The 20,517-nt window shown below is 52.4% G+C and overlaps 2 protein-coding genes across 3 annotated transcripts; one reads left to right on the top strand and one right to left on the bottom strand.

Annotated features, from left to right (window-relative positions):
• Positions 1–105: 105 nt before the first annotated feature.
• On the top strand, positions 106–3,598 carry ATP5F1E (ATP synthase F1 subunit epsilon). The gene is made up of 3 exons (XM_038572741.1): positions 106–266; positions 1,833–1,959; positions 3,441–3,598. Exons 1-2 carry the CDS (start codon positions 235–237, stop codon positions 1,954–1,956), a joined length of 156 nt encoding a protein of 51 aa, XP_038428669.1. The 5' UTR covers positions 106–234; the 3' UTR covers positions 1,957–1,959; positions 3,441–3,598.
• Positions 3,599–5,449: 1,851 nt separating this feature from the next.
• TUBB1 (tubulin beta 1 class VI) lies at positions 5,450–14,876 on the bottom strand. Of its 2 annotated transcripts, none has more exons than XM_038572739.1 (5): positions 14,094–14,876; positions 12,657–13,352; positions 9,041–9,149; positions 8,431–8,541; positions 5,450–8,335 (listed from the first exon to the last, which is right to left on the bottom strand). In XM_038572739.1, the coding sequence occupies exons 2-5, from the start codon at positions 12,711–12,713 to the stop codon at positions 7,236–7,238; spliced, it is 1,377 nt and encodes a 458-aa protein (XP_038428667.1). In that variant the 5' UTR covers positions 12,714–13,352; positions 14,094–14,876; the 3' UTR covers positions 5,450–7,235. The 2 variants fall into 2 exon arrangements, with proteins under 2 accessions (XP_038428667.1, XP_038428666.1); XM_038572738.1 differs by having other exon boundaries at positions 12,657–12,778; positions 14,094–14,228.
• Between the last annotated feature and the right edge of the window lie 5,641 nt (positions 14,877–20,517).

Below are 20,517 nucleotides of genomic sequence, written 5' to 3'. Positions count from 1 at the left end.
CACCCGAGGCCCCGGCCGCGCGCCCCCATTGGCTCCCGGCGTCGGGGGGATTCCGCGGCGGGGCAGCAGGGGCTGCTTGGGAGGGCGGGCGGGGCAAGAGGCGGTGAGATTGGCAGGTCCGGAGTCCCGCCTCTTCCGGTTCCCAAGCCTGACCTTCCTGTCGCTGGGCCGCGCGCAGAGCCGACATTGAGGCGTCCTCGCGATTCGACCCGACGCGCCCGCGCTCGCGACATCATGGTGGCGTACTGGCGACAGGCTGGACTCAGGTAGACCCGCGCTTCGGGGGTGCGGGGGGCCGGCGGCGCGGCCCGGGGTCGGAGGTCACGGCGGGGGGCGGGGGGCGGGGGTCGGGGCCGCGGCGGCGGGGGGAGGGGAGCGCGGGCCCAAGATGGCGGCGGGGGGCGGGGGGAGCCTCGAGCCCCTGCGGGGACCCCGCTGACCCCCGTCGGCGAGAGCAGTGGAGGCCGCCGGAGCTCCTGCGTGCGGCCCGCGCGACCACGCGACCTGCGGGGCCGAGGGGGGGGGTCCCCGCCTTCACACCTGTGGCTTCGTGCACCCGCTGCCATGTGAGCTGACCGGGTGGCACCGCGGGCACTAGCGCGACACGGAGCAGCCGGAGGCCCGGCCCCGGGGACGATGACGGCGGGCGCCGAGGGAGACCCAGGCCCCAGGCGCGGGGCGGGTTACTGAGCACCTGCTCTGACAGGTGCGGTGCCCTCCCTTCCCCCGCCCCCCCCCTCCCCCCCCCCCAGCGGGGCTCGCATCGTTATCCTCCTGGTTGATTCTCTCGCGTCTACAGGTGCATAAGCTCTCCGGAAGGATGGAGCAGCCTGAAGGTCAGCCCAATTAGTCAGAGCCTGAGGAGGCATTGAAATGCCTGCCTCTGGCCCAAAAAAACAAATCTGAAACCTAAGAAAATAGACAGCAGCACTCCTTCCCCCCTCCCCCCTTTCCTGTTTTCAAAAAGTGTAAAAAGTGAGCTGACATTTTTTGGAAAATAAGATGTTGATGGGAGTCCATCTACCAAACAGGAAGCAGGCTGTTAGATGTTTTGTTAGAATTGAGGATGTTCTGTAAGGACTTTTCAGTTTCATTTAGAAACCTTAATTGGGAAGTGTCATCAGTGGCAGACTTGTAGAACAAAATCCAATATTCTCTCAAGAAAACCTTGAAGTAATCAGAGGAAGAACTATTGAATTCAAAATAGTTTTCTTCCTCTTAATTACATATACTTTATCTTGTAAGAATAGCATAAAGAAAAAAAACTTAAGTAAAAAAAAAAAGGTGGGGGGAAATACTTATAGCCTCTCATAACATTTTGCTCTACTTCCTGTACTGTGGGATTTTTCTTTTTTTTTTTTTTTTTTTTTTTTATTTATTTACGATAGTCACACAGAGAGAGAGAGATGCAGAGACATAGGCAGAGGGAGAAGCAGGCTCCATGCACCGGGAGCCCGACGTGGGATTCGATCCCGGGTCTCCAGGATCGCGCCCTGGGCCAAAGGCAGGCGCCAAACCACTGCACCACCCAGGGATCCCGGATTTTTCTTTTTTAAAATCATTATGTATCTTTTACTTTAACATGTACTAAAGAGGGAAGATGGTACAAGGAAGAAAAACCAAAGATTACCCATCCTAATGTCAATTAAGACTTAGGTACATTTCTTTCTGGTCTTTTTCTCTGTGTAGATTGCTTCTGGCACGGATCATTTTTCAATCCAGTTCTACAATAATGTACAATCTAACCAAAATTAAGTATAGGAAGAAAAAAAAAGTAATACCAATTTGGTCGGATCATTGAACATTAATTTTATGTTATCTTTTACTTCCAGCTACATCCGATACTCCCAGATCTGTGCAAAAGCAGTGAGAGAGGCACTGAAGACAGAATTCAAAGCAAATGCCGAGAAGACTTCCGGCAGCACCGTAAAAATTGTGAAAGTGAAAAAGGAGTAATCTGTAAGTTACTGATTTGTTAGAGAAGACTTGCATCTTGTTTTTAGAGTACCTTCAAAACAAAGTAATTTTAGTTTTGAATTCTGACCGTTTTTTTGGTCAATCAGTACATTCAGATGTTATTTAGCAGGGTAATAATTTAAAGCATACAGGTGATAGGATTCCTGTGGCATCATAAAAGAATCTTGTTTCGGGCCCTGACAAGCAGAAGTAATTGGCACATTGATTTTCAGCTCATTTAGCAGTGCTTAGGTAGAGAGCCATCTTATTTTAATTAAACCTGTTTCATTTGTCTGCACAACATCAAATAATTTGGAGGATAAACTCCCCACTTTTTGTAATTGCTGTCGGAGTTACATAACAGTTCAGGGGCATGACAAATTGCGGTTCTTTGCGTCTTTATTCCCCCACATCTGCTAATGTTCTCACAAATGACTGCTTCCTGAACATGACGGCTACAAGCACAGGCAAGGGTCCTGTGATTTTATCAAGCAGTAACATCTGCAAGACCCTGCAGTGACAACTGTTTTTGCTAAATTTCTGATTCTTTCGAAGGCCTTGGTTCATCTTTCTTCTCCAGAGATACGGGACATGTAGAGTGAATTCTGTGCAATAACAGTTTTGTACAGTTGATAAATTCTGACTCTTCGTTCCCAACTACCGAAGTGATTTGATCTCCAAACTTCTTCTTGACGTTGTTATTTCAAAGATAAGCAAGGCAAATAACCAGAGAGATGTTTTTCAGATTTAATTTTCTTGTTTGGCTTTAAAAAAGGCATCAGACCTGCAGTAGCAAGGAAATGTGATCAATATGAATCCTTTGGCAGCTTGTGGTTATGAGCAATTTTACTTATTGGAGCTGTCTCCCCTAAGCACTTTTCATTTCCATTTTGAATTAGTAAATATTTTATTATGAGTCTGGAGATGCGGTGTTTTGAATGTAGCCCTTTTTCTAGGGGCTCTCTGTCTCATCTCATAATTCTAAGTAATGAGACCTGGTTTTATCTTGCATTGTTTTGTTTTAACAACGAGCTAGCTGAGAAAATCACTGAGACCCTGCAGCAGAGCCGAGCCAAACTCTGCATCAAGCTACCTTGACCTTGTGATGTCCTTGGGATCAGGAAATGGTGTCCAGCTACAGTAAACAAAATAGAACAGCAAAACTGCTCTCCATATGCCCTGCAGGGGATGCTCCCAGCCCAGGAGCACAGGGGGCTTTTAGTGTCTTTTTAAAGGCAGAGTAGTTTCTTTATTGCCAGGAGTGTACTTGGTCCTGCTTAGGAGGGAAGAGTCCCCCGTTCAGTCAGGGCCATGCAGGTGAACCAGCACTTCTAACAGCCAAGAGCCAAGAGTCAGCATCAGCCATGCAAAGTGACGCCAGAGTTATACAGTTCGTGACAAGGAAGTCCTTGCCCATGTTCATGTTGCATTTTTAAGAAAACACAAAAGACTAGCAACTGGTGCATTTTCTTCTTTCCTCCTAGACCCTGACTAAAGCTTGAAATGCTACATTTTCCGAGGTGAAGATGTGTGGGTACATGTTATGGCAGATTGAAAACGATATCCCTTCATGGAAAAAAAAAAAATCCCTGTCTTGTCCTAGGTTGACAATGCCAATAAATTAAAGTATGGTTCACTCTCACTGTTGGTTTTTGTTTTCCTTTGGACTTTTTATTCATAGGAACCATGTACTGCTGCAGGATTAGGACCTTGCAAACCAGAGTTTCTTATGGTGGGGGGAGGCAGATTTAGTATCTCATGAGCAGAGGGAAACAGAAAAGATGTTTTAAATGTCTCAGGATAGAAAGTTCTCTTTTTCATGGTATCAATTGACAAAATTAGCCTCTTGTTGAGGCTCTCACTGTCCCTTATCTTTGAATTGCAGAAGGCACGGCAGAGTGGTGGACGGGTTTTTATCCACTGGCCTCATTCTCCTGTGCAGCTTCCTTAGCCAGTAGTCTAAATGACAATAATTACTAAAAGCATAGATTAGAGGGGAAAAGTACTAAATTGTGGTCTTCACTTTTTATCATACACTTAAAACCTGTGGAGAACTGCTCCTGTCGGGATTTAAGCAAGAAATGTGCTTCACGTTGTTTTGTAAATGAATCTCTGTCCTGGGAGTGCTCCTCTTGGGAGATGGAGCAGAGCCATTCAGTACATTGCTCATCAAGTTGATGGCCGAGCTGTAGTTAAATCTTTAAAACTTGCCTGCAGGTCTCGGGCATGAGGAAGGCAACTGCTCTGTGGTGTTTGCACAGTGACTAGCTTCTTCATTAAATACTCAGGCGTGAAGACTTGTTGCAAGTGTTTTGTTTTTATCTTCCTTTGAAACTTGGAAGCACTCAGCTGAGTAAAACACCCACTGCAAAGTTAACTGCTTGATTTTTAACTGTTTTGGAGAATGGAGAAATAAATTTGAACAGGAAATTTTGAAACACTGTTCAGCTTCTATGCCAGGACCAGTTCTCACCATGGTACTTAAGCTAACAATAAGATGTGGGGGCCACTGAGCAGTGCTGAGGAGGAGCCCAAGAAAATGCTTTTGTTCTGCCTTCTGCAGGCGATTTCCTGCCCCGGGACACTTGACCTGTAGGTTTTATTTAATTCTTGGCCCAGGACATGCAAGGAGGAGCTTCTGGATGAGTGTGAGAGCTGGGCCACTGGGCGGTAGCCACTTGAGGGTCCCGTGAACTCTTTGCCTGGGCTGATCTGCTGTCCTGAGGTCAGGGCACCTCAGTTGCCAGCACTTCGGTTCCCAAGATCAAGGTCCTAGGAAGCATCTTTCATTACAGGATAGAAATAAATGGATCCCAAGGCTGTCAGGCCTTTTTCATAGACGAACAAAGCTGATGGGCAAAGGGCTGAATTCTTTCCAGCTGAGTAACTAGAGAGAAGTCATCTCCGGGAGAGTGGCAGATGGGGTAATTAAGGTGAGACTTAGGGATGGGGGCTGGTGATAGGGAACTGGGTAAAGTAACCGAATAAAAGACAAGTTTACTACCCAACGAAGATTCTTCAAGCCTCTTTCTCTGTGATTAAAAATCCTGAACTGATACTGGGATAAAGTAAACTCCTGTATCCAGGCCAGCTGGCAGGACTACTGTGTCCAGACAACCAGGGGACCCTGATTAGACCTGTGGATATTTCACTAACTAGTTGAGTGATTTTCGAGGGAGTCCTTAATCTCTGCTCATGCAGGGTTCTTGTGGGTAAAGTGAAGGAACCGGACAAGGTCTGAAATCCTGATCCCGTGTCTCTGCCTCTGAGACCAGTGTCGCCATGGCAACCATACCACTAAAGAAATAGGCTCAAAATCTGAGGGGACAGATTTCTTTTGGTTTCTAGTGGGTTTTTTTGTTTGTGTGTGTGTGTGTGTGTGTGTGTGTGTGTGCGCGCGCGCGTTTTAATCTATTTCTACCATACAAAAGAGTAGGATGGTGAGATACATTTTGAAATATTTTTAACTACTCAAATTAATCAGTCTGGGCGGTTAGGCTCCAAGAAAAGGAATTTATTTAGTCTGAAATAAAGCAATTTAGCCATTTAAAATTGAATTTCCTTGTACTTTAATGATTACTATTGAGCAAACAAAAATCTTGACAGTAATATAAATCAGCAGGTTTTTTTTTTCTTTTTTAATTTAGATCTGTATTCTTCCTTGTATCTATTTGATTGCCTTTTTAGATTGGAGAAGGAAAGTGCTAGAGGAAGCATATATAAATTCTTATAACTTCAAAGGTCATAAGTCTTTTTAGTTTCTAAGAAGTTATGAACTTCAAACAGCATAGGTACAGTTTCCTAATAAATATACTTTTGGTTTTAGTGCTTGAACCACAAGTAGAAAGTGTTTAAAACTTTTTTTTTTAAGTGTTGTAGGTAAAAGGCTTGTGAAGCTGATTAGCAGAACCTCATTTTCTCCCCATACAGATTTGGTGTAGTTATATCACAATGCATACATGAGGAGTGATGTTTCTCAGCATGAGCAGCCAGTGTTGTGCAGCCACCTGCTAACCTTATTGCAGATTACCAACACGAATCGGGAAACCAGAGCCTAGTTGGTTGCAAGTAAATATTTCCTGCAGGGAGGGTCAGAGCCTCTTCCATTGCTGACTACCCATGGATCAAATAGGATAGCTCAGTGGTAATTCTAGAAGGCCATTAAGACCCTTATGGCCCTGGAAGGGATGGCTGTGCTGTATGTCAGAAATAGGTAAACTGTAATTAAAAAGTTATGGATGATTTGATTACACTCCTGTGTATTTGGTCCTGTTGTAATGTGAGCAGATTAAACTCTGGTAATGGCTAAAGCTGTGTCATCATGCAAACATTTATGGCAACTTCTGCAAATTAATTTGAACTGTAAAAGTTCCCTAATGAGCTCACGTCCTCCACAAGGAGGAAGGACACTGCAGCGGGCGGCTGCTGAATTCCTGCATTTGAATGGTTGCCCAGCACACCGGGTGCCCTTTCTGAAAGAGCAGAGGCTACAGAGCGCTTTCAGAAAGTGTTTACTGAATGAAAGTGAAAAGGGCATTTTGAAATAGCCTTTACAAGGAAAACTGAAGATGGTGATTAATGAATTCCCAGAATCCAACACTCATAAGAAACTATCTCAACACACACATTAAAAGCTAGCTATTCAGAAATAAAGATCAGAGGATTGGAGTTGGTGAGTTTTGCCTGTTGTTTGGGGGAGGGAGGTTGGCCAGGTATTTTGATGAAAAGCATTGCCACTTTTTTTTCCTCCCATTTTCCCTTTCCAGTTAGTACGCTGACGTGCACACAAGGTCTACACAATTCACTAGTGGATGCTGACTCACTTGCCTTGGCTGCACAGCTCCCCACGTACCAATTAGTCACCTGGCTCTTCTGGAGGCCAGCAAGTACCAGGAGGTAGGATGCTGGGCAGCACACATGACAGAACCTAGGGTAAGACTCTTAGCAAGGGTGCCAAGCAAGGGTGGCAGGGTGCTTGTCAGCACCATGAAAGGGTGGAGAGCACATGCCGCACACCCGGAGTCTTGGTGTCTGGTAGGGAGCTGTGCGTGCAGTGACTACCCAATCAACATTGTTAAACAAAGGCAGTGCTTCGCAACAAATTCACTTTGCTATTAAAAACCAGTTAATAGAGTTTGCACAGGAGTATGGAAGTCTCAAAGGTTAGCGAATGCCAGCGGGAGGCCCCAGTGCCCCCAGCTCCCACCTGGGCCCTGTCTCCGGGATGCGCATGTGATCATTGGGGCGGACAGGAACCCTGCAGGGACCCTGCTTAGGCCTCACGCGGCCTCACCAGGTACCTGGGGCCCGTCTTCCGGCTCCATTTCTGCCTCCCCCACGGCCTCTGCGTCCTCCTCCTCCTCAGCGGCTTTGGCGTCCTGGAGCTGCTGATACTCGGACACCAGGTCATGGATGTTGCTCTCGGCCTCGGCAAACTCGCCCACGTCCATGCCCTCGCTGGTGTACCAGTGCACAAACGCCCTCCTGCGGAACATGGCCGAGAAGTGCTCAGCCACGCGGCTGAAGAGCTCCTGCACTGCCGTGCTGTTGCCCATGAAGGTGGCGGCCATGCTCAGACCCGGCGGCGGGATGTCGCAGACGGCCACCTTGACATTGTTGGGGATCCAGTCCACGAAGCAGCTGCTGTGCCGGGTCTGCACGGTCAGCATCTGCTCGTCCACCTCCCTGGTGGACATGCGGCCCCGGAAGATGCAGGCCACGGTCAGGTAGCGGCCGCGGCGCGGGTCGCAGGCAGCCATGGCGTTGCGCGCGTCGAACACCTGCTGCGTGAGCTCGGCCACCGTGAGTGCGCGGTACTGCTGGCCGCCGCGGCTAGTGAGCGGCGCGAAGCCGGGCATGAAGAAGTGCAGGCGTGGGAAGGGCACCATGTTCACGGCCAGCTTGCGCAGGTCGGCGTTGAGCTGGCCCGGGAAGCGCAGGGACGTGGTGATGCCGCTCATGGTCAGGGACACCAGGTGGTTGAGGTCGCTGTAGCTGGGTGCCGCCAGCTTGAGCGTGCGGACGCAGATGTCGTAGAGCGCCTCATTGTCGATGCAGAAGCAGGCGTCGGCGTGCTGCGCCAGCTGCTGCAGGGACAGCACGGCGTTGTATGGCTCCACCACCGTGTCTGACACCTTGGGCGACGGCAGGACGCTGAAGGCGTTCAGGATGCGGTCGGGGAAGTCCTCACGAATCCTGCTCAGCAGCAGCGTGCCCATGCCCGCGCCCGTGCCGCCGCCCAGTGAGTGCACCAGCTGGAAGCCCTGCAGGCAGTCGCAGGCCTCGCTGGCGCTGCGCACGGCGTCCAGCACGCTCTCGGCCAGCTCGGCGCCCTCCGTGTAGTGGCCCTTGGCCCAATTGTTGCCAGCCCCAGAGTTACCTGCGCAGGGAGAGGCCTGTAACCAGGCTGCCTGGGTGTCGGGGTTGGGGGGGGGTGGGGGGCAGATACTGGGGGACCCTTGCAGGAAAACCTACTGTAGATGAAGCTGTCTGGATGAAAGAGCGCTCCCAGTTTGCTGGATCGGATGCTATCCATCGTCCCAGGCTCCAGGTCCACCAGCAGCGCCCGAGGCACATATTTCTTACCTGTGTAGAAAAATAAGAAGAAGTCAGCAAACTGTTGTTTTTCTAATAGTTAATGTTTCATCAAAATAGAACCTTGTGATACCAGTCAGGAAAAAGCTATCCTAGAAGACAGACATTCAGAGTGATATCCTTGACCCCAACAACGAGTGCTCAAGTCTATAAAATACCTTCAAAATACTTTGTCCGTCATGTTCTGTTTTGTTTTGTCGTCGTGCCCATGATGGAGATTATGCCCCTGCTGGAAGTGTCTCCGGGTTTTCATTTAAAAACTAAACAGGAAAGTTGGTGCTTGGCAGCAGGCGTTAAGACACATGCACCCCCACCCCACCCCGTGACTTCATCGGGGGTCCTTCCTTGCCGTGGATGGGACTTGGGGATCCGCTGCACCGGGGATTTCACGGCTCTGCCTAGACATCACTCTGACGCTCTGTTCCCCAGGCCCTCGTCTGACCGCGTCCCTGGGGCAGGTGACCATTGCTACCAGAGCACAGGGTCCTACCGTGGGCCTCGTTGTAGTACACGCTGATCCTCTCCAGCTGCAAAGCACAGTCCCCGCAGTAGCCGCCCACTGAGTCGATCCCGTGCTCATCGCCAATCACCTCCCAGAACTGAAAGCAGCAGGAGGGGAAGTCAGTACAGAGGGACCCCCAGTAAAGGGCAGGTAGGCACCTGGGAGCCAGCAGGTTGACCAGAGAGACAGGAAGAGGGTGCTCCTGGGCCTGCCTGGAGCCGTCTGTCTGGCCTCTCCTTTCCCAGACGTTCTTTTAGGCCCATTTTGTCAATGCCCACTGCACAGTGTAATTTGCTCTTGCCTCTACTAAACATGAATATGAAGACTGTGTTTTATACCCACCTGAATGCCTTAAATAAAATGCCAACACATAAAATATTAAATTGGATTTTGCTCCTATTAAATGGAGGCCGTCATATACATTAAACCTGTCGTTTTACAATTTCACATCAGACAGGGTATCTGTAATTTCACCTTACAGTGCTTCGAGCTAGTAAAGTATAGATCCCATTAAATGAAAATGGACTGAATTCTTATCTGATTTTACAATAATTCCTCCTTCACTTGGGGATTTATTTTCATGCAGTTTTCCAAAAAGCCCATAACTAGGACATCCAGGCACGGCTTTTAGCAGTGTGCATTTTTCATGATCAGGTGTGCACACAATTCAAGATTATGCACAACTCCTGCAACTATTTGAAACACATGACACTTTCAATCACACATACAGTATTTATTAATATAGCTGTGTGCAGAGCTCTTAATATGGAAACAGTTACTGAGATAGCCCCTTTCATTGCCCTAGAGAAGGACATATTCAAGTGCAATGAAAATATATTCATTTATGTTAAAATCCCCAAGGGTGTTTTCCTAGCCCTATCTTATAAGTGATGGCTGTGCCCTGGCCGGGGTCTCATTAACCAGACTCTATTTTATAGTAATTTACCAGCACTGTTCAGGGGCTGAAGGAATAAATAAATTTAAGTTCTATGACACCACCAACTAAGTATGGCCCCAAATAATAAGTAGTCACTAGGGCTCTAACGTTACACCAGAAGACATGATGGTGCGTTAAGAGCGGAGGCCCTATCTCGACCCTGCACTTCCTCTCTGAGCCTGGCTCCAGATTATCTACCCACTTCAGAGGGCAGGGCTGGGGCCTCCCACTTCTCTGTGTTTGACTTAGGAAAGTCTCATCAGCGTGGTGTGGAAAGATGGCAACTTCGTCTCCGGCAGTGATATTCTTTGCCCCAGCTTTTAAATAGCTGCATTAGGGACGCCTGGGTGGCTCAGCGGTTGAGCGTCTGCCTTTGGCCCAGGTCGTGATCCTGGAGTCCACGGATCGAGTCCCACATCCAGCTCCCTGCATGGAGCCTGCTTCTCCCTCTGCCTCTGTCTCTCTGTGTCTCTCATGAATAAATAAATAAAATCTAAAAAATAAATAAATAAAAAATAAACAGCTGCATTAGAAGACTAGTTCTTCCTAGCTGCATTATTCACAATCACTAAAAGGTGGAAACAGCCTATGTGTCCATGGACAGATGAGTAGATAAAATGTGGTGTATCCACACAAGGAACTATTATTTAGCCATAAAAAAGGAAGATTTGGACACAGGCTGCAACGTGGTTGAGCCTTGAGGACATAATACTCCGTGAGATAAGCCAGACACAGAATGGCAGATACTGTATGATGTCACTTTTATGAGGTTCCTAAATAAGTTCAAATTCTGGGGCACCCGGATGGCAGAGTTGTTTGCACGTTCGACTTTTTTTTTTTTTTTTAAGATTTTATTTATTTATTCATGAGACACAGAGAGAGAGGCAGAGACACAGGCAGAGGGAGAAGCAGGGTCCTCACAGGGAGCCTGATGTGGGACTCAGTCCCAGGACCCCGGGATCATGCCCTGAGCCAAAGGCAGATGCTTCACCACTGAGCCACCCAGGCGTCCCTGGACCTTCGACTCTTGATTTGGGTTCTGGTCATGATCTCAGGGTGGCAGGATCGAGCCCTGCATTGGGCTCCATACTGGGCGTGGAGACTGCCAGAGACTCCCTCTCCCTCTGTGCCCCCACCCTGCTCACACACATTCTCTAAATAAATATGAATTTTTTTAAAAAGTTCAAATTCTTAGCTAGTAGAAGGATGGGTGCCTAGGGCTGGGGGAGGGGAAATGGGGAGTTAGTATATAATGGGAACAGAGTTTCAGTTTTGCAAAAGGAAAAGCAATTTGGAGATTGGAAGCACAACACCGTGAATATGCTTAACACTAGTGAACTGTACACTTAAAAATGATTAAGATGGTGGGTCGCCTGTGGCTCAGTCAGTTAAGCGTCTGGTCATGATCCAGGGTTCCTGGGATCGAGCTCCACATTGTCAGGCTCCTTTTTCAGTGGGGAGTCTGCTTCTCCCTCTCCCTCTGCCACTCCTCCTGCTTGTGCTCTCAGTCTCTCTAATAAATAAAATATATTCTTTAAATGATTAAGATGGTAAATTTTAGGGATGCCTGGGTGGCTCAGGGGTTGAGCATCTGCCTTCAGTTCAGGTCATGATCGAGTCCCACATCGGGCTCCCTGCAGGGAGCCTGCTTCTCCCTCTGCCTGTGTCTCTGCCTCCCTCTCAGTGTCTCTCATGAGTAAATAAATAAAATCTTCAAAAAATGGTAAATATTATACTGTGTATGTTTTACCACAATTGTTTTAACTTCTAATGCAATTAATTTTCTTAAGATTTGTTTATTTTTATTTATTTATTTTAGAGAGAGAGAGAGGCATGGGTTGGCAGAGGAAGAGAAGTTTCCAAGCATATTCCCTGCTGGGTACGGAGCCCACACAGGCTCCATCCTACGACCCCTGAGATCACAACCTGAGCCAAAACCAAGAGTGGGACCCTTAACCGACTGAGCCACCCAGGTGCCCCAATGCAATTTAATTTGTAACGCAGTTCATACTAGTGAGACTAATTTCAAAATGGCAAAGGAAACAATGAGATGGTTGTTAACACAGTACAACTGTGTAAAATTGGGGTTAAAATTTAGGTTGGAGGCCTGTTGGGCTGTGTCATCTCTTAGTTAGCCACCGACTCAGGCACTTTGTACAAAAGTTTAGGTGAGGACACACTCATTTATATTCCTGGGAGTGTATTTTAATTATTTCTGCTACTAAAACATTTAGGTTTACCTCATTAGTCTTCTTTTGCTTACTAAATGGAACAGATGTGGATCTTTTTAAACTTTGTAACATAAACAAGAGAAGAGAGGCAAAGGCATCTTCGTGATATGGTGTAAAAAGTTGCCCAACAAACTTTAGGCAACTGTTTTGAGACAAATTACTGTCTTTAGATACAAAAGTCGTAGGTCACAGGTCATAAAAGTAAACATGGTGTACCTGCAAGTGGCGGCGAGATAACATGAATTCAGTTAACCCTTGCAGCCTGTGCCATCAGCTGTGTCCCCTTCACCATGGGCTTTGTTTAATTAAGCCAAGTATTCAGCAAGTGCAGGCCATCTGCTGGACTTGCTGCCTTGCCTGCTGACCTGGGATACTTCGTTTGTGGGCCACACCCGGGGCCTGCAGGGAAAGCTAGTCCCGGGAATCAAGCTCTTACCTTGGCTCCAATCTGGTTGCCACACTGGCCAATCTGAATATGTACGATTTCACGCATCCTGGCTTTGTGTCCAAGTGTAGGGTCTTCACGGAATCCTGGGTCTCTGGGAGAGCCGCCCTGCACTGGTGAGCACCCAACACGGCTCTGGTCACCACACTGATGGGACCAGCTGACCAAGAGGCCCGACTGCTACTCTTCTGCTCTCTGCCTGTCATCCTGGTGGAGGGGGTGTTTCTTCCTCTCCCAACACAGAATATCGCCCAGTCACTTCCTAGAGTTCAAGACCAAAGGCTGCCTTTGTTCACAGTGCCTGGAGGCCTAGCACGAGATGTGGGCCTTGCCGTGGTGGACACTGACCTGTGGGCTCCCTGCTGGGGGGGCTCATGATATGACAAGGGAGCCACAGCTCCCAGCTCATGGGGTGACCAGACCACCTCCAGAGAGCTTTCCCTGACCAAGCCAGCAGTATCATGAGGAATCCTTTGTCTCAACCCATCACTTGACAGGGGAGGCCACCGTATCCAGAGCATGAAGTGACTTCACCGTAGTCCCGCAGCCAGCGAGACATGCCCCTCCCTGGCCTTCAGAACCGGCCATGGCTCCCAGGGTCTCCAGCTGTCTTTCCTCAGGAGTGGTCAGACAGCCACTGAGCTGCCCTTCAGGGAGACATGGGTGGACATTTTTACTTTACATTGTCTAATGATAACAGAAGAAAAAAATTAATTAGTATTTATAATAGGAAAAGGCTAATGAGAGAAAGTTTCCTTTGAACTTGGCGAGAATTGTAAAGGCAACGAGTGATCTTCAGAGTTTGGGGAAGCGCTGTCAAGAGGCACAATCTCAATTCCAGATTCCAGGCTCACCATCGAGGCCTTTCCCAGCGTGACCCCACGCTTCCTCTCCAGCCCCTCTCCCGGGCTTTGGTCCTCAGAAAGCGGCCCTGTCAGGGCTCACGATGCCGCCACACTGGGCCACCAGGCTCGTGGCCACCTGCCCTCCCCTGCCACGCACGTTCACACCGGCGTGGCTCTTCCCCTGCCCTGCATGCCGAAGCCCCTGGGGCAGCAGCGGACAACCACACCGGGGGGCACCTGCGTCCTCAGACCCCCTCTCCAGTGTTGGCCGAGCTCCCAAGGTCCCCGCTCTCGGAACAGCTACACACAGGGACCTGCTGTGTGCTGGGCTCGCAGCAGGAGCCGGGGATGTGGAAATGAAGGAGACCCGTGCGGGGGCCCTGAGCCGATGGAGGAGCTCTCGGTGGCGGACACTGGCCCCTGGACCCGGATTCAAAGGCAGGACGGAAGGTATCAGACCCTCCCTGGACACTCTCTCCCCTGCCTCCCACCGGCAGGTGACCTTGGCGGAAGGGTCGGTCCTGCCTGGGCCCGAGCCCCACCCAGACCCGCAGCTCCTAAACCCTGCGTACTGTGCACAAACCTGGCAAGGCCCAAGGTGGGAGGTCAGTGGTAAGGACAGGAAAGTCACTAACTGCTTTGTAGGAGGGGACTTTGGGCTGCAAAACAGCCCCTACTTCTCCCAAAGGAGCTGAGCCACAACGTAGGAGGAGCTGGAATCCCTCAGGAGAAATCAGACGTGGAGAAGGACTTTGCCCCGTGGGTGCCAGCACAGGCCTGCTTGTCCTGCACTGTCTAGTGACCTCACGGGCCATGTGCCATGTGCGGACCGAGAGCTCCGGGTGACCCTCGGTCAGATCCCGGCCCCGCCGAGAAGCTGCGGTAAGGGACACTAGCAGGACAGCTAAGAAACCTGAATACAGACCATGTAGACCGAGTAACCACATTGTATCCACCGTGTATTTCCTGAATTCGATCCTGGCCTAACGGTTACACAAATGGAAATTCTTGTTTTCCCGAGAAACTACAAAACGTTCAGGGTCAGGAGTCACCTTGCCCCCAGCTTACTGGCAAACAGTTGGGCAACCACGGTAACAATGTGATAAATGTCGAGAGACAGGTTAAACAAATGTGGCAAAATGTTAACAATTGGTGAATCTTTGCAAACTAAGTACAAGATTAATACTCTTGCAACATCTCTAAGGTTGGAATGTTTTTCTACTCCCAGCTGAATGACCACATGATTGCAGATGCTTCTGGTCCAAACCTTGCCACCCCCGAAGGTAAAGAGAAGAAAGTGCAATTTCGAGAGGAGGAAATTTGCATGTACTTAGCATTTTTTCACACGTTAAAAAAAATACATACACAGAATCAACCCTTCAGCTCCCCTAGAAGTTGCCTACCTTCCCTCCTGCGCTCTTCCCTCTGACCCCTCACCTGCCCTCCCCACCCTCCCCTGCTGGCGGGACCTCAGAACTCCAAGGCAGACCCCCCCACCCCCACCCCCGGTCCCGCAGCAGCCCGGTGGGAGCTCCCCGCGGGCCCCAGCCCCCTGGTTTTCAGCGGGTTTGCAGCTTATCCTCTGCTGCATCTCCCCGTCCCGAGGGCCTGACACGGGGAGGGCCTCAGTGAGCGTTTGTGGAGGCGCCCGGGCCGGGCTCTCCGAGCAGCCTTGCTGAGGGCGGCAACTTTTCCTAAAGCCAATAATGTACTTATTCACGAGGCTGTCCCAATGGTGAGGTGGGAGCACGGCGCCTGAGGCCTCACGTCCCGGGCCCCTGAGCGGTGGTCTAGGCTGAAAGTCTAGACTGTTCCAAGAAGGCTGGATGTCAGGAAGGGGCTGTCGATGAGCGACCGCACGCGCTATTCCGGGAAGCCGTGGCTGGCGGCGCTGAAAGGGGCCGCGTTGGCCGGGCCGAGGCGCAGCTGTGACCCGCCTGTGTTCATTCGTCGGGGCCCTCCCGAACCTCGCCCGGGAGCACATTCCTCTTGGTCATCTCCGTTTGCTCAGGGAGGGGAAAGACCAGCTCTCCAGATGGGCGCTTAAAAGGTTTTTCTGTTAATGGGGCGGTTGGCAAAAAAGAAGGGGGGACCATGTTTGCTTTGATTCCCGGCTCCGGGCGGTGTTGACTCAGTCTGGGCGGCTCTGCTGAGCTTTGGCCACCGCGAGGGGCGGGGCCGTCGGGCCGGAGGCTTGGTGGCACCAGGCCCCTCCTCCCGAAACCTCAACTTCCCCAGCTGTAAAATGGGACGATGGTCCTGAGACCCAGGCTTGCGGGAAGACAGAGACGCAGGGGCCGACCCCCAGCACCCCTTCGCGGGTGCGGTTTCTCACATGGGCTCGGTGGGACGGAAGCAGATGTGTGCACAGCACCTGGGAGCTGGGTGCCGACTGGGTGTCGGGGCCCCAGGGGCTGTGCACCGGGGACTGAGCTGTGTGGATGGAGCAGGGGAAGGCGGTCGCTGTGATGGGCAGTCCGCCCCGTCTCCGCTCCGTCTCCACGCCGTTGCCCCCGTGTTTGCCAAGCCAGCCCCCCCGGGGAAGGAGCTCCCCTCTGACCACCAGCTTAGCAAAAGCCAGGGGACTGGTGGATGTGCGAGCCTCTCTCCGACCAATAGAAACGGCCCTTCCTGGGATGCAGGTGAGCAGTGTCCCTGGAGGGCGTCCCCCATGTTCCGTCCTCCCGCCAGGCCCAAGGGATTGGAAGTGGCCGTTGGTGATGAGTGATGGGCCCCACCTCTCCCCACAAGGAAGGGCAGTGACGGCTCAGGGCCGAGCGTTAGTGAGCATGGCCCAAGAGGGCAGAAGGCTGGAGCGGGGCCCCCCTGAGCGTGCACCATGCCCATGACGAGGCCCAGGGACGATCAAATACCCCCAGGCCGGCCCTTAGCTGAAGCACCCTCTGTCCCCTGGTGGCCGTAGCCATCAGTCCACCAGAAGATGCGGCGATGGCAAGCCTTTTCCTGCATGACACTTGGCTCTATTATGGGCACAGAACTAAGATGATAAGAAAAACCAAGTGTCACCCAGAAACCCCCAATCGGCTGCTTCCAGACTTCCCCCAGGAGGTGTCCCTCGGCGGTCAGATGGAGGCCCCCCCCCATCCGCTGGGCAAATGAAATGTAATTAGGAGAAAAACAGAAGACTCAGAGATTTCATTGATTTCCTCCGCCCCTGATCCTTCCACTTCTGAGCGCGTTGAAGTTCCTTGAATAACTCCAAGAAGATTGTTGAATTATAGTGTTTGCTTGTGATTCAGAAGGAGAAAATTTTTCCAAATGTCTTAGCAAGAAACTGACATCTGAGGGGCCATTATGAGTGAGTCAGCGGGTGTGGGCAGATCATCAGATGAACCGAGTTCTACTTTCTTGTACTCTGCCTCGCTGTGTGCTCTCTTACTGTACAAGAAAGTTCTGGGAGGATGAATAAGTAAGCAGAGGAGAGAAGGACCAGGTTGACGCTGCTGGTTTTCACCAAGCAGGGCTGACCGGCCACCTGGGGAGGCCAGACCTCGGCCCCCTCCAGCGCTGCAACCTGCTGGGCGACCCGGGCTCCCTTCCAGCCTCGGGGCCACACAATGTGACCGCGGTGCCACCTCTCCAGGGACGCGGGGAGTCCGCATCCTGGACTGTGGCGTCTCTGGTTTCCAGGAGGAAGCACACAGGCGCACGCTGGCCCCCCAACTGCTGTGATTCCGAGGTGTCTGGACACAACCTTCTCAAGCGCATCTCTCGCCTCTCCCAAGGTGTGCAGTTCCTGATAAGCAACGTGCCGGGGCAGGAACAGAGATAAGCAGGGGACGGTTCAATACCTGGAGCTGAAATCAAACAAAAATGTAGACTTTTTCAAGCCCCATGTTTGTCCAAGAACCCTCTGTTGTAAAGTCTCAGAAATCCATTCGTTTACCCAACCAATATTGGCTGAGTCCGATTTAGGGGCTCCGGGGACCTGGGAGGAGTGGGAGGTTTGCAGAGACGGGACAGCACCAAGCCCTGCCCGCTGGCCTTGGCCAAGTTCTCTGCGGCTTCAAATGCATGGTGTCCTCGGGCCTGTCCTCCAGCGAAGGGACAAGGCTCACGGGTCTTCGGACACTGACATCCAGGGTACGCTATGAGGAGTCAGGAAGCAGGCTGGCCAGTGGCCTCCAGCTGGGCACCCGGGGCATCCGGACCGCTCAGCTCGCCTTCCTCGTCACCTCTGGCCTATAAGGGGGTTGGCCTAGCGGCCCCCACCTCCCGGGCCCATAACCCCATGCGTCCACTGTCACCGCCTCTCTGGGAGCATCCCTGCCTGGTCATCAGCAACTCTCCCCTCCGGGACCACAGCAGCCCCTACCTGCCCCCTGCTCTTGCCTCCTTTCCATTTCACCCTCCCAGTGGTCACAAGAGAGATCTTATGAAGTGAAAATCAGACATCGTCCCAGTCAGACGTCGTCCCCTACCTTCTGGGAAACTAGCTGCAAGCAGGGTACAGTCAACCCCTCAGCCCTCTTGCCACTGCTGATGTGTTGGGTTCAGATCTCTGATGGGAAGACACCTGTCAGGGCACAGAGGGGGTGAGGTGTAGGCCTCCCCTGGGGAAGGAGGGACGGGGAGGTGGGCAGAAAGGTCAGGCTGTGTGGGAGGTGTGGGCTGGGCTGGGCTGCAGTGCTCCAGGCAGTGGGCCCTGCAGCTGGGAGGTCGGGAAGGGGCGTTGAGGGTCCTGTTTGCTCCCGGGTGACTTCACCCCTGCCTACCTCCTGGCCAGCCATCCCTGCTGCCATGCTCCCCATCGCTTCTTCCGGCTGGTCAGGCCTACCAATGTGTATGTATTCCTTTTTTTTTGTTTTTTTTTTTTAAGATTTTATTTAGTTATTCCTGAGAGACACATGGAGAGACGCAGAGACGCAGGCAGAGGGAGGAGCTCCCTAAGGGGAGCCCAATGCGGGACTCGATCCCTCAACTGGGATCACACCCTGAGCCGAAGGCAGACACTCCACCAGTGAGCCACCCAGGCGTCCCTGTGTATGTATTTCAAGGCCTTTGCACCCATTCTTCCTTCTGTTTTAAAAGTTCAGCACTTTCCATGGCTATGTCCTCATCATTCAATCCCAACCCCTTGGAGAGCTGTGAGGACCGTCCTAGACCTGGAGCTCTAGGCCCTGGAGGGCGCCCTGTCTCTCGCAGGCCCCGTGGGACTCATCACTGCTGTGTCCCCAGGGCGGGGACAGTGGTCTGGCACAAACCAGGTGCCCAACAAATACTTGCCGACCACCTGACTATAGAGACAGAGCAGATTCGATCAGGTGAGCGAGCAAGACCCCTCCGGTCACGGGCCAGCTCCTGAGCGGGCTCCATGTCACATGCCCAGCGGTGACCCACGTGTCCTGAAGGTGATGCTAGCAGGTCAGCCCCACAAATGTGACCCCAGGAAGCCACGTTTCCCCCCAGGCGTTCACGTGCAGCCGAGAGAGGGGAGGATGGCACTGGGGACAGCGGCGGGATGGCCTGTGTGCCCCCCTCTGTAGTCCGCCGGGGGTTCGCTGCAGAGGCGTCTGCAAAGTGACAGGCGCGTGGCCGGCAAGGCAGCCACGGCACCCCGCAAAGCCGGGCTTGCCCATGGAGCGCCGGCGGAGGCCCCCAAAACAAACGCCGTATCCAGGATGTGGCCAAACTCAGGAAGGCAGAACAAGAGGCAGAGTGTCCACAGCTCGCGTGGGAGCCAGACGCATGGCACGAAGGAGAGAAAGGGTCTTGAGGCAACCGCACAGTAAACCAAAACTCATCCCGTGCACTCTTCGGGTAGCGAGCGGGCCGCCGGCCCCACTGCGAAGCACGCGTGTCCGTGTCCCCACGAGGGGAGAAATCGCTCTTACCTTCAGGAATGAGTAGGCTTCTGGGTTGGGGCCGGGGCGGGGGTGGGCCGCGAGCGTGCCCGGGCACTTCAGGGGCTAAACCGTGAGGGAGGGTGACACCTGCGCCCCCGGGCCTCCTGCCTGTTGACCCAAGGTCTCTCCACCTCCCTGCAGCCGGTCTCCCCACCTGTAAAGGGGGTGAGAGCACCTGACTCGGCCGCTCAGGCTTGTGCCCAGAACCAGATGAGAGAGCAGACGCCTCCCGGAGTGGAGAGCCTTCTAGAACGCCATCGCCTCTGCCTTGAAGCACCAGGGCGCAGGTATGACTCCGTTAGTTACATCCAGAAGGGGGGCCTCAGGCGCAAGGTCGGTCCCGGGGTCAGAACCCCATGGTGGACTCTGGAGAGCCCTGAGCCCCCCAACGTCTGTTAGATGCGGCTCCAGACTCTGCCCGCGGCCAAGGAGCTGGGGGGCAGGGGCGGGCCCAGGCTGTGGTCTGGGGGCCCGATCGGAGCCGCCCGAGCCCAGGCCACACACAGAAACCAGTGCTTTTCCTCCAAACGTGGCGGGCGGGGGGCGGGGGGGGGGGGAGGAGGGATGGGAGGGTGGCCCCGCCAGGCATGTCCTCCCACTGGGCCCTGGGGAAACTTCCAGGGCCGCTGGCGCTGGGCCCTCAGCGGAGCCCGGAGCCCCGAGGCCGGCCTGCTCCACTCCGAGACCACGGCCCCGGCCCCGGCGGCAGGGAGAGAGAGCCCGGGCCCACAGGCGGGGGAGACCTCACTTCCTCCTCGGCGCCTTGAAATGTATGGTGTTAAATGGGCACCTGGGTGGCACGGCAGTTGGGCATCTGCCTTTGGCCCAGGGTGTGACCCTGGGGTCCCGGGATCGAGTCCCGCGTCAGGCTCCCCGTAGGGAGCCTGCTTCTCCCTCTGCCTCTGTCTCTGCCCCTCTCTCTGGGTCTCTCATGGATAAATAAATAAAAACCTTAAAAAAAAATAAATGTCCAACTCCCTCCCCTCCCCCTGGCTGCGCTTTCCATCCTCGTCTGAGTGCGAGTTGCTTCCCAGTCAGGAGGATCCCGGTGAGCGCAGGGTCAGCTCTGTTCAGACCTGAACATCCCCGGCCCTCCCGGCACCTGCTTCTGACCTCCTGCGCGCAGTGCTGGGATTTATG

The sequence above is a fragment of the Canis lupus genome, chromosome 24 (genome assembly GCF_011100685.1).
Source record: "Canis lupus familiaris isolate Mischka breed German Shepherd chromosome 24, alternate assembly UU_Cfam_GSD_1.0, whole genome shotgun sequence".
Taxonomy (NCBI): Eukaryota; Metazoa; Chordata; class Mammalia; order Carnivora; family Canidae; genus Canis; species Canis lupus.
The sequence above is the reverse complement of the archived record's forward strand: the minus strand, read 5'-3'. Positions and strand labels throughout refer to the sequence as shown.